The 18,594-nt window shown below is 39.2% G+C and overlaps 1 protein-coding gene across 3 annotated transcripts in view; it reads right to left on the reverse strand.

Annotated features, from left to right (window-relative positions):
• The window catches only part of cacnb2b (calcium channel, voltage-dependent, beta 2b), a 39,957-nt gene extending 29,137 nt beyond the window's left edge, over nt 1-10,820 (reverse strand). The window contains exon 1 of one of the 3 annotated variants that reach the window (XM_086270985.1): nt 10,569-10,820. In XM_086270985.1, the coding sequence (XP_086127111.1) occupies nt 10,569-10,616 (48 nt within the window). In that variant the 5' untranslated portion in view covers nt 10,617-10,820. Of the gene's footprint in view, nt 1-294; nt 1,039-10,568 lie in introns of those variants that run through there. The other 2 variants (XM_086270986.1, XM_086270987.1) reach the window with 2 other exon arrangements.
• Between the last annotated feature and the right edge of the window lie 7,774 nt (nt 10,821-18,594).

Below are 18,594 nucleotides of genomic sequence, written 5' to 3' on the forward strand. Positions count from 1 at the left end.
AAATGAGAGGAAAAAGCTCGAGAAGAGATTTAATCCATTCGATTTTCACAGACTATTGGTTATGCAACCCTATCTGAAGTCTGTTTTTCAGCTGGACATATGACATGATACAAGCATGCGGATATGCATCTCTATCTGCCCTGCGCGCTGTTACATAGCGAGTGCAACGATGTGGAAAGGCCTCACACAAGGATTAACGCCCAGTGCAACAGATGGCGTATTCTCCAACCCTTCCTGTTCAGCACACGCGCACGCGCACAGATATGCACGAAAAAGAAATATCTGAAATGTTACCTTCTTTTTGGGCGGCATGGCAGTTAAAGGTGTCCTGTAGCGCTATTCCAAGGCTGTAACGACCACTTCAAATCACCATTCACCTGGCTCCAGTAAACAAATGGGCAAGGATGCCATGAGAGTGGTTCTCCCTCCACTCAGGTGGATAACTCCAAAGATGCTCTTCAGTGCAACAGATACGCGTGTTCCCTGCGCGCCAGTTTGAGCGTGAGGATGCAATTTCTTCTCAGAACCGCGACGCCGAGGACACCACCGGAGACTGCGAGAGTTGCGTGAAGGGTTTCACTTAAGTCGCTGATGTGAGTTGAGTGTAGTTGCCCCTTCCCGAGTCCTGTGGGTATTAAAGGCTTATTTCTCCGTGCGGCATCTGTTACGCGGCACACCGCTCACTCTGACCTCGGGCACCAAACACACCAGGAAAGTCTCCAACCCACCCGAGCTTTCTATGAGTTCTAAATAACGGAAAGTGAGGAAAGTCTTACTTTCTTTTTCCCCCTTTTATTAAAGAACAGGATCCATCCTGTGTGCGTGCTGTCCCTGATTAGTGTGTGCGTGTGTTCCTAGGGTTTGTGTGCAAAAAAGAAAAAAAAGAAAAAAAAAAAACAAGAATTGGAGTGTTATAATGGCATGGCTCCAAAATAGAAAGATGGAAATTTAAAAAAAAACACGCAGACCATAATTCCATTGTGCGCCCGATTTACAGCATGGAATTACAGACAAACAGAATTCATCATCCAGAGAGCGCAGAGAGACTCTTTCATCACATTGGTTCGGTGTCATTATGTCACCACTAAAACTCGATGCCAAGTATCAGCCACACACAGACGCTGCTTCTTTTGAAGCTAAATCGACAGAAGGTTTGCAAACCAGTTATTAACTATCTTGTATATTATCCATATTATTTCGTCATTTTAAATAGTGTAATAGCTGTTTATTAAAGATCATTGAACACAATGCCAATTTACTTTTATTGCTTAACTATTTTGCTGATAATACCTCTGATTTGAAAAGGTTTATAATTTAATTTTATCATTCTGTCTTTACGCATTGCATAGGACCTAAAAACAAACAAAAAAAATGTATACTTCCTCTTCCACTGTTTAAAGGTAAGTAACAGTGTTTGGTCCATTTGTCACCATGGCTTGCAACCTGGACAGCTGGACAGGGGACATGAGCAGATGGGCGTGTGGTACCAAAATCTCCAGGGAGAGCTTATAAGGAGAAGAGGGACAAAGATGGGAGTGTTACATAAAACTGAGAATAGAAAAGAAAATGCAGACCTGTAGTCAGCTGATCCAGGTTGTGACTCTATGGAGAGATGATAATAAATCCTGGGTCAGATGTACATCTGGGCTCTATACACACATAAACACACACAGCTCTTGTCCTTGTCAATATCTATGCTGCTGATCAGAGGTCAGACAGCTGCAGTCACCTGAGGTCTAACAGACTTTGGCCTTTACTAAACTCTGATCTGTGACACCTTAAATCTCCTCAAGCAAGAGGAGGTTCCCCTGCAGAGCCAATGAAATACTCCAACAAAGTGAAAATTTTGGCTGAAATCATCATCAGTACAGAGGGGGTCAGGAAAGCGATATGACAGTGAGTGTTGACAGACATCTGCAAAACACTTTGGAGGCTCCATCCTGGTTTGGTGCTGCATTTAAGCCAGTAGTTTGGGGGATCTTGCCAAAATAGATGGAATTTTAAATTCAGAAAACAACAGATGGATTTTGAGCCACCATGCAATAACATCTCGAAAGCGTCCGAATGGCAACAGTTTCAATTTTCAGCATCACAATGATTCAAATGCGCTGTTAATGCAATAAATTAGATAGAAAAAGACAATGTGCAGCACTTTTAGACATGGATTTGCCTCCCCAAAGTCCAGACTGTACACTAGTAAAGCAGAGTGGGAACAAAAGGCAGCCAACATCCCCAAAAAAGTTTTGAATGTCCTTCAAGAAGCATGGAGAACAATTCCTGCAGACTACTTCAAGAAATGACAAGAAAGTTGCCTAAGAGACTTCAAGCTGTGATGAAGAATAAAGCTAGTCACACCAAACATTGCCGTTCAATCTGCACCGATTTCCCATTTTCCTAGTAAAATATAAAGAAATGAGCTCAAGACTTGTGTACCATACTGTAGCTCTATATAAACACTACTTTCTGTCTGCACATTAATCGGGACCATAATTTACAAAATGAAAATCATGTTGTATTAAGTAAGAACTGAAAATAGAAACTGAACCCACAGCGGTCAAAGATCAAGTGACACGAGCTATTTTTCCCAGAACTTTTTATACAACCAGATTTCTTCAAAAGAATTGGCCAGAATTTTGGCCATTAGACAGATAACAGTCTCTACAGCATACACTGGTTTCACTTATCAGACACAAAAGCTACGTGCAACATGTCTATACTCTCTATAATACCGCAATATTTTTTGGACTTACAGACAAGGATAACGTTAACCTTTTCTTGTTTTTTCCCTGAACTATCAACGCCTTTAGAATAATGTTTGGCAGATTAAAAGAGATAAAAACTAGTTTATTCTGCTGCTGCCATATACCCAGTAAAAACATATGTAAAAACATATATTCAAACAAATGTACTTATCAAAATATTCACTATAGAAAAAGTAGTTGACAGAACTCACTACTCTAACTTAATCTGAGACATTGGACAGAAACAATTTTGTAGACTTCTTCACTCAGTTATCTCTCTCTCTCTCTCTCTCTCTCCATATATATATATATATATATATAGTCACAGATTTTTTTTTTTAGTGTTAAAATGCAGAAATATAAAGCACACATCTTTCATCTCACTTGTCATCCACTCCTCCACACATAAGTTCATGTGCACATGTGCTTTTACACATACATAAACAGAGACCTGTCCATAAGCTTCTTTTAACCTTTGTGTGTGTGTGTTCTGTCAATCTGGGGCCGGTACTGTGGGACTGCTGAGCCAGAGATGGACAGCATGCATAATTTTCAGGCAAGACTAGACACTCCACCCTCCCCAATGTCCACAAACCTACACACCTCCCCTGAACTAAAATAATAAATAAATAGATAAGAAAAGACTGAAAATTTTATTTTTGGTAACAAGTGAACCAAACCAAAATTTTTAATCATCAATACTGGAAGCCTGGTGAACACAAGTTAGCCCAGAGTGAACTTTACAGTTATTTCCATTCATCGATTTCAGCCCAGTCAGTGTCTTTTCATACGTTTTTGTCAGTTGATGCTCTGACGGTGTACGACTGACACGGCAGGATGGTGCAAAGCAAGCTGAAGAAGAGCTGAGCCTTTTATCACCACACAGCTGTTGGACAAACCAAAGCAGATGTGCAGAAGAAGCATCACCGACAGTGAGTTTGTCTTTTGAATATACAAACCAAACTCTGATATACTGAAACTTCTACACGCATCATTCCTTAGAAAATGCAACCGTAGACGACAAATTTCAAAGCAGATAAGCCTGACAGAATTGAGAAGCATTAAACATTGAGCTGAAATAATCTGCCTCCCCCCATCAGCCTACCAGACAGGCAGTACTCACCCAGGACACATTTTTGTTCTTGAGCAATTTTGACATGACTTGCAGGTGAAAAGGTCAAGAACCCGGCTCGTGATAAGCTTAGCATCCACAAAGACCCAGATCTCAGTCCACCTTCAAGTGCGATAGCCCGTTTGGAGATGGAGACAGGATTTTCATTTGACATCCTCTGTTTCCCCCTGTGCCAACAACCCTCACCAGATTTACATCTGCCTGGAGCGTTGCCCTCCAATCACACCCGGCAGAACATGCTCCAAAACTCAGTCAAGAAGGAGGAGGAGGCGTGGGAGTGAGACAGAAACAAAGATAGGATGACTCCAAAAGTGCCCTTCAGAGGCAGAAATAGCACATGGAGAACGTTCTTTCATTCGTCCACCTGAGTCTCACTGCTCCTTCTCTTTATCAGTGGCTTCATCTTCATGAAACCTGTATGAATAACTTAGGAGGGACTGATGCCCCCATCCTTGCGATGCTGGTGGTTGGATGCTGATGCCAATCCCACCCTTCTTACAACTGGGAAAGAAGAGACTGACAATGGAATACGAGGGATAGGGCAGTGAGTGTTTTAAGATGGAGGGAGAGTGAGTTAGGAAGGAGAAGGTTATGAAGTGGAGGAAGTAGTACAAAGAACTGCAAAGACACAGATGTGAGAGTCGGTTACTGATCCCTCGTGTGAGATTAAAGAGGAAACATTAAATTGGCTGCTGTGAAATATCTCATTTTTCTTCATAACCTGCTAAAGCAGGCAGCAGTGAGAGTACTATAAGAAAGTAAAGTTCATCGGGAGTCTTGAAATCTTGAGATGAAAATTCCACTGCTCACACTGCACTGAACACCTAATGCAGAGAGAGGACTACAGGCAGCGCGCACCGATGCTCACTGTCAGACCATTAACCTGCTGACTGCTGCTTATTTTGAGACTCTGCAGTTCATTCACACTGCTGTATTGAATCATGCATTGTGTGAATAATCTGGCTACATTTACTGGATACACACAGCACAATATGATCCACAGCACATGCTGAACTCAGTCAAGTGCATTAAAAATACATGTAATACATGTGCAGGTAAGCACTCAACTGTAGTCTAAGTAAAAGTCAGCAAACCTATTTGTTTAAGGCGAGCAGTTTGGATTTTAAACATTTGTTTTTCTGCTCCCTGGAATTACAACAACTTAAGAATGTTGAAAACATTCGTAATTCCGGGATACTATGGGGATAGTAGTGGATACTACTAAACATTCACAGGATTTTTAGTAGTATCCACAATTATTAGTGATAACAGTGATATGCAGCCTCCCCTTGTGTTTGCTTCTTCTGTCCTTCTTTCTTCTCTTCTGTTTCCCTCGCTCCTCCCTCGCTCATCTCCTCTGTCTTTCTTAGGGTGGTGGTGTAACCCCACATTTAAAGGAGGCTATCTCCAGCAACCTCAGATCCCTGCTCTTTCCCTTTTGGAATGCTGATCCTGGTGTTTTTGTTGCTTTATTTGTTAGTTCATCTTTGCCAGACCTCCAGACCTTTCATTTATTTTACTTTATATTTTAAAAAGAACTCTTTCTGGTAAACTGAAACTCAGTTTAAACTCTCTTTGTATGCTGGGGAATCTGTGATAAGTAGAAAACATCGTTTTTTTCTGACTGTGGCTGAAAAGATCATTTAAAAATCCCGCATACAAGGATACCGCGACCCAGTGACCCTCAGAGTACAGCTCAGATAATAGGCATGAAGAGGTTTAACAGGTAGTATCACTGAAAGCAATACAGCTGCTGCAGACAAAGCAGCAGTGTGAGTATGCATGTGAAAGGAAAAGCACTACACAGTAGTTTAATATTAAAAGTGGGCCCTTTAAGTGCTTCAGTCAGTAGAGCTGGAAAAGAGTTACTATATTAGTAAAGTTTATCCTATTTGAAGCCAGGGAAGAAAGAGGACAAATATGCTGACAGTGTAAGTTAATAGATTTATCAATATCACAGCTCTGTCAATTAAGACACAGGAGAACCTGATGGATAATATTTGAGTATTTCATTAAGTTAATGTGTAAAAAACAGTTGTAGTTTTTATGCTTTCAGCTGCAGACTTGTTTGAGAGAAAAGAAAGAAAGAATATAAAAGCTGAGGTCAAACTTCGGCCACTATGTGCAAATCTGAAACGAGATCAGCAAGTACAAATAGATGCCCAGAATTTGGGTCATATATTAATAGCTGAAAATACAACTGTGGTCAAATTTTAAAAAGAATTATATTTCTCATTGATAGTCCAACAATTGATGGTATTAAAAAGCTTAAGAACCTCCTACTCTAACCTGCTCTGGAGCAGGTCATGTTCACAGTATGGGTCCGTGTGTGACGCACCATCATGCTTGGCCACATTATGTGATTTAATTTTGTATATTGTGTAAGTTTTCATACGCAATTTTGTTAAAGAAAGGCTGTAATTTTATGATTTTTGTTGAAGAGCCAACATATAGCGCGATCCTACCACACTACCTGTCGTCACTATCATTTAACTGGTCTGTTCAGGACCAAATATAATCTGTCAGTCGACCTGCCACTAGGGGGCGTGTTACATTACTGTGGTGATATTCCCTGTAACAACTGAACTAACTTCATGCTGCAGACAACTTCAGCGTTAAATCTGAAATTACCCAGGTAGCAGGAAGTCATAGTGGTATCCAAGGGCCTTTACTGAGGACACCACCTAACAACATCAAATAGCATTTTTTGCATTCTAGCCTGTGTACATCAGAGATGCATGTTTGGGAGAAAACTGCTTCCTTCTGTCTTTAGTAATTTATGGTCCACTAAGCTATTAGACTCTTGTGTAAGACTCTGTGTGTAACACCCATTCTTAAAAAAACAAACAATCGTCAAAAATAATTTCATATTTTTATTAAAAAAAATATTGTATTGATTTGACCAAATGACCTCGAATAATTTATTCATTATAACTCTCCTTCAGTGAACAGTGCATCTATGTTTAAATACATAAAAAAAAGAACTATATTTGAGCTGAAGGGTTTTTTTGGCCTGAAGAGATACTCGAGTATGAATCACAATGCCATCGCCTCCAGTGAAGGAGGATATAGCAGCATGAGTGAAGAAACAAGTCAATACCAACCACGGCTTGCAGCGTGTTCACCAAATCCAAAAGGTTTTGATTGAACGTTATAATCAATGCCCACCCTAGCACAGTATAGATCTGTGGTCCTTATAGAGTCACTTCTGCAATATAAAAAAGAAGCCAAGAGTTCATGTTTAATGTTGGATTCTGTGCAGAAAATAAACCTAAAGGTAAAAATATAATTTGAAATGTTCAGAAATGCTGTTGGACTAAAAAAGGGGAAACATGCTGTAACAAAACCATATCTTGGCATGTGTGAGAGCCGGTAAATATGCACTGTTATTGTGATCTGTTTTGATTATATTAGCATGAGGAAGAGTCCCACTTAAGAACTTGTGAACAAGAAGAAATAAAAACAGAAACTTCTGTGTCACAGATAAAAAAAGTGACTTTATCTGTTTGTTCAAACAGATCTCATAAAGTGAAAAAAGCGAGCCCCAAACATGTGAGTGTTCAAGTTTACAGCAGGAGTATCCAGGCAAAAAGCACGGCTGCTACATCTATCATTTAAAGCTTTGATTCTCTGCCAGAGCTGGTTTTAAATTCCCCTTGTTTTGAATATCAAAACCCACACGAGTCAGCTCAAATGTAAAAATGACTTTAACATGCATTCGTTTTGCCTGTTCCACAACCCTCAGTTTAAAATTTCACCAATGTGATAATGAATGAATGATGATGTGTCCTTGCATTAAACAAGCCCTAGTGGAATTATTATTTAAATGTGTTTTTATTTACATTTACTTTCAAGGTTTCATTCGTTAATGGGTTCCTTTTTTTGGTAAATGACATTTGGTTGGTTAAAGCAGCCAAACAACAAAATATTATGCTCATGTCGTGCTAACATTCAGATAATGTACAGTAATGAAAAAAGTAATGTCAATGTAAGTGAATGGGCACGATAATGGGCTGTGAGCACAGGTCTCATTAAAGGACATCGGGAGTTGGTTTCTAACAGTTTGGGCAGGAACATGCATGAGTACCCTCCTGCAAGTAATTCTCTAGGTCTAGCAGTGTGCCTCCTGTGTAACAGCCAATTTCCTGGTATCTCCCCCACAGTTGCAGTGCTTTACTGATAGAAAGTGTGGTTGGTTTGTCTGAAAGAACTAACTGTGGAAACTGTTGTACCAAGTGTGAAATAAATAAATAAATGAAATGAAAGTTATAAGACTCTGCTGGGAGACACAGAAATCCTTGGAAATGGACGTGTGGTTCTGCCAACCTGGAGTAGCTACCATATCTGTGCAACCTGAATGGGATACAGCTACCGTCTCATGCTACCAGTGTTGACAAGAACCCGAGCAAAACACAAAACTAGAGAAAAATCAGTCAGGAGGGATGAGGAAATAAGGGAAAAAAACAGAAACCATTCCTTTGTGGGGGATTGTCTTTTTGTTGCCTCTGCTGTGCACCTGTTGTCACTTCCATTTGCACCAAAGCAGCTGTGGATTGAAGTGGTTCCTAGACAGAAATACCTGAAGTTTAACTGACGTTATGTTACACTGATGATCAAATGTTCCCTTCATTTCTTTGTATGTATCGTTGTTTTGATTATATATACTTTTAAATTAATGCTTTTATTTCTAAAAAAAAAACAACTTTAAGTGGAGAGGGAAGAATAGGGAATTTTAGGTAACATACAAACCGATTCCTGAAATTTATTTTGTGTTTTTAAGGTTTTATCACATTTGCGTAATGGGGATAAGCATGCCTTGCCCTTCACCTATTGGCTAAGCTGTTGTGACTCTCAGTGTAAAAAATGGCAGCCACTACAGAGAGAATTGTTTGATATCTAAAGATGCCCATAACCTCCTTCTTAGAGCCAGATGAGCACTTAAAACAATCCAGCTTTATTCTACAACACAGTGAAAATAAGAATTTAAATTGACTAATGATTCAGTTTCTTTGCTATATATATTTATTTAAAACGGTGACTGCAAAGACAAAATATAAAAAATCGACCACTTAATATTTCCAAAGCCTTGTTAGTAGAATTTGGATGTTTCATCTTAACTTAGCTTTTAAAACAGTTTACAACAGTTCAAATTTCTTAAAAATAATGCAAGATATTGCATTATCTTGCTAAAATAAGTAAGGCCTTCCCTGAAACATGCATTTGGGGATAGCAACATATAACGCTCAGAATCCTTTGGGTCAGAATGTATATTCTGTGTTAAATCAGAAATCTATGCTACTGTATGTATACTATGACAAATGTAATAACAAAGAACATTCGATTATGGAAATTGTATATTAGAACATGTTTATTTGGTTATTTATCGATCTGATTATTGAGGTGGTGACTTCTGTGATTTATTCTCCAACCTTTATTGGCCCAGCAGCCTCCGGCCTGTTTATTTATTATAAAAGTATTTATATCTCACTCACTCAAGTGTAATTAGCACCCTGACACATAATGTATCATAGCAACATGAGTAAAGATAATGCATGAGTAATGTAGTTTCTGCACAGAAATTAGAAAGAGTGAGTGCATCTACAGAAGAGATTTTGTAGAACTGTGTCTTAGTTCGTTATATTTGCACGCACTTATTTAACACTAGGTGCTAAACTAAGCCTGCAAACACACACACATGTCAATGAAACTACGCTGAATGTCGGGAGGATGTGTCACTGCTTTTACCCAGCCATGCCTTTCGAGTCTGTAAGCTCCTTTCCTGGCTCGTTGCTGAGGTGGGCACACATTACATGCAGCACTACAGTACGTGGTAATCTGCGCGGCTCTGCGCTGACAGCCTATTGAGTGCTGAGGGCTGACAGTAAGCCTGTTTCATGTAGGAATGTGGTTAGGGTGCTCTGCAGTCAGCGCCATCGCACAATGCACAACTCTCACTCCATCGACTACAACACAACTAAACAGAGGATACACAGAGACTGGATAGAAGGAGCTAGGAGGGCAAGTGAAGAGAGAGTTAGATGACAGGCAAAAGCACGAGAAAGAAAAACAGGTGGATTAGAGCGCTGTAGAGGCTGGAAACTGTCCTCCCTTCTCATCTCTGTCATTGAGAGGACAGTAAAATTGACTTGCAATTAGATAACAGCACCTCTCTGTCCTCCTCCGCTTCTCAGCCAGGACATACGATGTGAGGAAGACGGGAACTGTCATGTTGTATCACTTAATCATCTTAATTTTGAAGACAATTTTCACACATTGTTTACTTTACTTGCTCAGTGACCAAACTGTTGCCTGGGTGGGAAAAAAAGGAAACTCTCCATTACCTGATATTCCATCTTTTGGTACGGTGCTATTAAGTCCTGTACTGGAGTCAATACGCTGAGCTGTTTGACATTTTCACCATCTGGTAAAATGCAGCCCAGGTGAAAACTTATTGTTACTGAGAAATGAACAGCTTAGCAAATAAAAGGTTGCAAGACTCATGCTCACAGCTGCTTGCAGGCAGTAATTCTGTCATGCTTATTCGTTGCATATGAATGACAACCCTGGATATAAATATGAATGCATCATCGGCATTTCTTTTTGCAAAAGTATACGATAAATCCACACACCACCAAACAACTCCAATGTTGCTATGAGATCAAAAAGATGGGATGGATGCTGTAATGGTCACTTACATAGGTGGACTGCACTCTCCGCCAGTGTCCCAGCCCACAGCAATACATCAAGACATCTAGTTGGGGGGAGAAAAGGGGACAGGCTGATGAAGCCTCCGGGATGGGTCGTTTCAGGACAGGATCTTCATGAGACAGGTGATCCACCTAATTGCAAGCTCATCAGGGAGTTTTTTTGTTTTGCTTCTTTTTTTTTTCTTAGGGGGAGGGATCCCACAAAAGAAAAAAAAAGCCGAGCTTCTGTGTCCACAGGTTGTCGCAGGAGAGAGTCACCTGGGAGTTTAGTGGCTGGTTCTATTCACAAGTTCAGTCCTCAGATGAATCCAGGGGATCCCGACGGCAGACGTCTTAAAGCATTTTCAAAGTCACGCACTTTGCGAGGAGCAAGGATCCAATCTATCGTGAATCCTGCGAAACTGTCCTGAAGACTCGGTGTGATGTGCAGAGTGTGTGCGAGGTTTCTGTGTGTGCTTCTGTTAATGTGCGCTCACCTCATCTTAAGAAGGACAGGTGGTTCTTTTCCCATCCTGTGTGTGTTTACCAAACCTGAACCATTTTTTTGTCCCAGCTCACCCTGTCCAAAAAAATTAAAAACCTCCCATTCAGCCTCCCCCCGGCTTAAGCCCTCCGAATGGTCTTGCTATAAAAACTAAATATCATTTTCTGCTGTGTCCCTTAGTGCTTTGCAGCCTCACAAAATTGTCCAATAAGAGCACTTGCATCGCTCCACATCCATCTTTCTTTTTTTTCCTGTCTATCCTTCAATGTAAGCCCACCCTGGGAGTGCAGATTCAGAGATTTTTAGCTTCAGCGTGATTCCTCTTTTCTCCCTCCTCAAAGAAATGCCAGCTCTATGGCTCCTCCTTCAGTATCTCTCCCTCTCACTGCACACGCTGCTTTGCTCTCTCGAGGGTCGTCTTCCATCAGGGGCGTTCCTGCTTACCTGAGTCACTCTTCGCACTCCTGTTGTTGCTGTGCATGCACGTGTGTGTGTGTGTGCGTGTGTTTGTGTGTGTGCGTGTGTGTGTGGAGGCTGCAGCTGAAGCTCACCACTCTCCCTCTCTGTTGCCATGCTAGAGCAGGTAACATTCGGCTAGCGCAGGAGACACACAGCCTGAATTCAAATGCGCTTCCAGCCTCTCCGATTTACAAAACCTCACCCCTCCCTAAACACCACCCCCCAACTTTCCTCCTCCCCGCCATCTCTCTCTGTTATCTGTTTTTTTCCTCTCACTCTATCGTATTATCCTCTTTTCTTTCCACAATATCCTCTCTCTGTCTCTCTTTCTTTGCCATTGCTTCCTTTTGTGTCATTTTCCCTCCGATGTCAGGGTTTTTCCATGTTATCTTGAGACTGGGCTTAGAAGGTACAGGAAATTACTCTGTTTCCATTTGTGACAAAATATGAAGACTTTACAATTAAGTTTAAAAAAAAACTCACTGAAATCAAGAGAGGAAAATCTGTGTATTTATCCGTACTATTACCATCCATTTCCACTTTAGACAAGATTTTAGCAAGTGTCAAGTGCTCAAGTGACATCAGCATGCAAAAACAAGTGTGGAAGATCCTTGATGGGAACTGCAACATTTGCATAAACTCATAAATAAAACTTACTGCTGATGGTACAGTCCAAATATAGACAAAACCCCCCCAAACTTAAAAGATTTAAATCTTTTATGATTTACTAATGAATGTGAGTTAAGCCAGTAAAAATGCAAAACAGTGTACCATGCTAATATAAATACATCTTTATACAGGTATTTATCCATGTTTTCTAACAACCCATTGCATTGTGGGAGCAAAAAACCCAAAAGGCAGAAAAAACACTGCACACTGACATGTTTCATTTTGATCTTGGACTCTACCTGATGAAATATCAAGACTTATATTTTTAATTAAAATCACAACGACAAAAAACAAAAACAGAATAATCATATTTAGAACATTTTGTTTTGAAAGAGTCGGTTTAGTCAGAAGTATTTTTGAGTCTGAGCTTTATATTTAACATGTGAACAGTCAGGCACAGTTTGATCAGTTTGTTCCTGCCAGTTTTTAACCTCAGGCAGTCTAACAGTGGGTGATATGACTAAATACTAAGGTTAGCTGCTTGCGTCTCTCAAGACTGTTGGTTTGTTGGTTGGTTATATACTGCAAATAATTTTGACTGCTTACAGATATAAGCAGGAATAGTTTGGGGTACTATCACAAGTTTTGTAATGTGTTAATTAAACTACAGCTAAGAATCACAAGATAACCCAGCCCTCATGACTGGGAATTACTCCATATGAGTAAGCAAGTGCAATTTTATTTGTATAGTACCTTTCAAGAAAAAAATCACAAAGTGCTTCACAGAAGCTAAAACATTAAACAATAAAAACAAAAAAATAACCAAAAGCAAGTTTAAAAGGATGAGACCAGTCCAGAGATCTCAAACTCAAAGGGGAGTCTGGGGGCCTCTGTCACCTTTCGTTTTCAGCCTCATATGATGGACAGCCAGCAAGCCCTGATCACATGACCTCAGGGACCTGTTGGGGATTAACGGATGTAAAAGATCTCTGATGTATGGTGGTGCTTTACCATGCAGAGCACTGAATGTCAAAGTCATGATCTTAAAGTGGACTCTGAATTTAATAGGGAGCCAGTGCAGCTTGATCAGCAGAGGTGTGATATGCGAGTACTTGGAAGACTTGGTCAGAAGCCCAGCACCAGCATTCTGGACAACCTGCAGACATTCCAAGGAGGCCTTACATAAACAAGAAAACAAAGAATTACAATAGTCCAAATGAGATGAAACAAATGCATGTAACAATTTCCAGTTCAAAGCGTGACACAATGGGACTCAGCAATATTTCTCAATGAGCAAACCAGAGATTTAACGTGAGTGTCCAAAGTCAGAGCTTATTAGACATTTACCAGGCTTCACGCAAAAGCCAGGCTAAAGTCCAAAGTTTTCATTCATTCTTTGAGATTAAAATGCAAAGAGCAGATTCATCGCTCTTAGTTTACAGTCTTAATTGTTAACTTGAAAATGACAAACTGTGTTGATCCATTCTTTGAATTATTTTGGTTTAGCAGCAGTGGAAATTGATAAATAATCAACCTGACATTGTACGATACATGGGAGATACACCAAGATACACCAATTCAGGGCTGGTCTTACCTAAATTCAGGGCAGATGGGGGACACAAAACTAATCCATTTATTCCATATTTTGTAGAATTTGTCTTTCCGAATTTTTAAAAAGAATGTCAATTTTTCCATTTTAAATATTTCGAAAACCACATTAAACCAATCCTCAAGTGTTGGCGGAGTTGGATTTAACCACTTTATATGTACCTAATGTAGTTTTTGTAAATAAGTTAAACATGCTGCATTATGTAACACATTGTCAAGCCAATGAGTTAATTTTATTTTTTTGCTATCAGAATGTAAAACAAAAGGACTAAGAAAAAGGGTTTTGTTTTTTTTTGTTTTTTTTTATTTTCCTTTTCTCTTTTTTTGACTAAATAATGTCAATGCACTCTATTGTAACAAGTCCCTTTTTTTTCTTCAATAAAAATATAATTTAAAAAAAAAGGAAATTGATAAATACTCACTCATAGCACATTTAACAATGGTAAAATTAATGCAGTTTAACACAATCCACACAGTGTAATCGCCACGGGCTAAAGATGGAAAAGTGGTCAGCATCAGAAAGGGAGGAAATATAACTGGCTATGCAGCTAGCTTACGCCCTTGTTGTGTAGCTGCGCTGAGCAGGATTTTTCTTTCCACAGCTTCAACAAAGATTTAGGGTAAAATAGGAACTTCTTTATTTGCAGTTTGTGCATCAGAAACTAGTCAATAAAGGAAAGTCTTTGGATATAGTTTTGAGAGACATTTGCAGATAGTAAAGTAAGATATGAATGGAACTATTTGAAATTCCAGTTTTTCTTGATTGCCTCATTGCTTGGCTGTTTTGGCACAGCGAGGATTCTCTGAATCTTTGTGTCCATTTTCTTAGCGACTTATTCAGTTCAGGGTTTCAGAGGGATGGCACCTATACTAGCTGGAGCCTATATTACTGGGTAAGAGGCAGGGTACAAACTGGACACGTCACCAGTCTATCACACCCTCACATTAACATCTTTTGATACTTTAGGCTCACCAGTTAACCTGATATGTATGTTTCTGGACACTGGATTAAGAACCCACAGGCACAGAGAAACTGTATAGACCTGTGGCGTCAAAGTAACTGTGATTCATCCTCTAAATGCATCTATAAAATTAAATTAAACATAATTAAAAATCATAAATGAATATGTCTTTACATTGTACAACCAAAAAAATCACCATTTTAGAGGCAGTATGAAAAAAAACTTTCCATGTATACTATCTGGACCACATATTTCTTCGAGCAGAAGATTATTTCCTCCTGTTATAAGGAAATTGGACTTTCAAGCCAGACAAAACTACTTAACAAAAACTATTTTCACTGTGCTGAATATGAATTTTAAAATGCCAGAATTATTGCAAAGCCTCTCTCTCAGCAGACTTGATGGGTTAATTTGATGGCAGATAAATAAATAAATAAATGAAAGCCTGCCTCAGAGAACTCTCCATCCATGAATGTGGATCTTAGTCTCTTATTGCAAGGCTGTTGTGTTTTTGCTTTGATCATTTCGAGCATTTAACCAATGTCACAAGGGAAAGAAAAAGTGCTCTCCATCCTGCCAACATGACGTATTGCAACATGGTCATAATCACTCGAGCTGCACTAATGCCTTCTTGCAGATTATAATATGAATCATTAAAGAGTAGGCTGATGGTGGCTATGGGGAAATTAAGGGAAGATAATTTTAGTTTCCATACCGGTAAATGAAAGCAGGCCAGCTATGGTCCCTCACTGTGAATCCAAGCTGCTTGTCTATTGCCCTGTCATTTGTACATCATTAATAACACCTTCAACAAATCTTCTCTCTTAGTGTGGCAACAGATTTACAGCTCAGATTTATCAGCAGCAATTCAGCTGAATCCATTCATTTCTTCCTTTCTTCACTCGAGAATAGTTGCTGGTTTGAAAATTCCCTTAAACAATTAGTCCTGCAGCCCCGGCTCATGCATCAGAGGAACAAAGACCAAATGCACCATGGGTATAATTCTGTCAGGTTTGTCCGGTTGGAGGACTGCCGATTACAGTAAACACCAACAACAGCTCTCTGTTGTGTCACAACAACAGATACACACAGAAACATGCACACATGCATATCAAGGTTCCAGTCCACTGAGTTATACAGCCATAGAACCATATAAACTACCGCTATGCCTTCATGCTATAAACAAAAGAAGAGGGGAAATGCTAATTTGTGACATCCAAGGACAGAAGAGGCAGCACATAAAATCCAAGACTTTTCGACTTCTTAGTTTTTTTGCATTTTTTTCCACACTTAATTGTTTCAGATCATCAAATACATTTATGTTATCCAAAGATAACTTGAGTAAATACAAAATGCATTTTTTAAAATCAGAATTTTATTTATTAATGGAAAAAGCTATCCCCACCTCCACTGTTAAATGTACTAGCCACACCCAGGCCTGATAGCTGCCAGATCACTTAAATAGGCCCAGAAGGACGGCCTTGCCTGCCTTGCCTCAGTTAAGGTCAGAGTTCATGATTCAATATATAAAAAGGCTGAACAAAAATGGGATCCATAGACAGAGGTGGGAAGTAACAAAGTGCAAATACCTCCTTACCGTACTTAAGCATAATTTCCAGGTATCTGTACTCAACTTGAGTACTTTTTTACTTTTACTTCCTACATTTTTAAACAAATATCTGTATTTTTAAAACAGGCTTGTTTCTTTTGCTTTAACGCATTTGGGTCGAGCCTCCAAACATCAAACCAAGCCTAAACAGAAACACATGAAAGGCAATCCTGTTCATTTCTTTATCACCAGAGGATGGTGCATAGTCGGAGGCTAAAAGAGGAATGGGGGGGGGGTTGTTGTTTTTGCCACAACACCCGAATTATTGCAGGTGTCTGTACGTTGCGGTAATTCAGCATCTAGCTAGTCCTGACTTTTTTAAAGGGAGTGACTTTTTTAAGTGGCCGGTAATTTCAAATGTAACGTTTCTATCAGCTCAACAACCATCAGCAAACACACAAACTGTTTGTGTGTAGCTTGTTACACAGTGTGTTGCTAGCTAAAGGTCCAGCTGCTGTATTTCACAGGGAGAGAAAAGAAAGAGCTTCACTCAGAGATGGAGAAAGATAAGAAAGAGGACAGAAGAGGAAGAAGAAAGGCTAGATTTAAAGGTAAGGATGCTCAGTGAGATTTGATAAACTTGGGAATTTAAAGCTTATGTGTAAGTCCTCATGCTTTTAAATGTTTAAATGTCATTTTTTCATATTGTGAAACATGCTGCAAATCAAACTGAAGTAGACTAACTGCTACTTAAAGGTTGCATTAAAATCCTCTGTAGGTTAGTGCAGGATAAACACATTAGTTTGCTCAGCTGTGATAAATTTAAAGTAAAGAATAGTGTGTGAGTTGTGCACAGTGGCTGTGGTTTCATTGTCAGAGTTAGGTAAGTGTAGCAGAGATTCATTTGAATTTTAGCCCATGATGCTAAGATCCACTCCAATACAATTAGTATGGATGCTGATTAAACATCCACAGTATTGTTCTTCTACTTCTCATCTTCAGTACATTTCTTGTACGCTATCTCCTTTAACACTGTTCAACTTAGAAAAAACATTCAACCACCATTAGATTCCTCTTCTTTTAGACATGTGTGCTTGTATTTTTCTCATTTTTAACTTTTATATATTTTTTAAATTATTCAACTTTATTCAACAAAAATTTACAGTGTATTTTCAATGGGAGAATTCAAATTCTCATTCAACTTACTCCTCTTTCAACTCTAACTACTTCCACATACATTGACCGACAGACACCATTCAAACTGTAAAATGAAGCCACGACATTGAACTATTCAGGTTGTATTTATCTTTTTAATATCTTTTATACTTTTTCTTCAGTTCCAGTCACCGTTTCTGAGTTTATAATGGGTGTGTATGGGACGCAATGTTGGAGGTTAGAGTGAGACAGCTCAACTGCTTGAGTGGGAGCAGGGGAAAAATTGATCTTAAAAGTTTAAACTGCTGCTGCTGTGTCCACAGTGTTTGGTGTACAGCCATCATTTTACTCTCAAAAGGTAGCCATCGTTGTTCCCTTTCATCCAATGTTATTGTTATTGTAATGGATGTTATGGTTCTTTCATAAATGCCACCAATGCACAGCCTCCTCCATGGAACTCTTCCACAGAGTCCAGTGATATTATTTTCTCATTATGCTAATATAGCAACTAGGTTCACAGTTAGCTTTGCACAAAAATAGAAACATCCTCGAAAGAGCTCATTTTTACTTTCTTACTCTGAGTACATTTTAGTACTTTTTTACTTGAGTAAATAAGTTGAATCAGTACTTTAACTTTTACTGGAGTGTTTTTTAACAGCAGTATTTATACTTCTATTTAAGTACTTTGCCAACTCTCCAATAGGAGAGTTCCAAGGAGAAAACTGTTGCTGACTAAAAAGAACACAAAGGCTTGTGTAACATTTGCCAAGAACCATATTGATGATTCCCAAAACTTATGGTAAAATATTCTTTGGCCCTTTTTGAATTCAAAGCTGTTTTAGATAACGCTTCAAATAAGTGTGCAAATAATTACCCACAGGCATATTGAAATGGCTGCCAAGTGGCAAGACGTTCTTCAGGAGGAAGTTAATCTGTGTGGTCTGTGTGGATATTTCTGCCAGATGAGGATAATAGCTGTAGCCTAGAAGGACTCATCAAAGATTTTGTGGACCATGAAAATGATTATCACATGCTGTGATCTCCACGATTATTAAATCCCAACAAAATCAAACGCTCAAACAATGTTTAGAAGCACAGCATATCTTTTGGAAGAATGGTGTTTATCTTTTTGGAAGCTCTTGATAGCCCAGATACTTGTTAAGATGTTTTACTTTTTGCCTTTAACAA

The sequence above is a fragment of the Aulonocara sp. 'chitande type north' Nkhata Bay genome, linkage group LG18 (genome assembly GCF_057382095.1).
Source record: "Aulonocara sp. 'chitande type north' Nkhata Bay isolate Kocher_YH1m ecotype deep benthic linkage group LG18, A_spYH_male_GT1.1, whole genome shotgun sequence".
NCBI classification, from domain to species: Eukaryota; Metazoa; Chordata; class Actinopteri; order Cichliformes; family Cichlidae; genus Aulonocara; species Aulonocara sp. 'chitande type north' Nkhata Bay.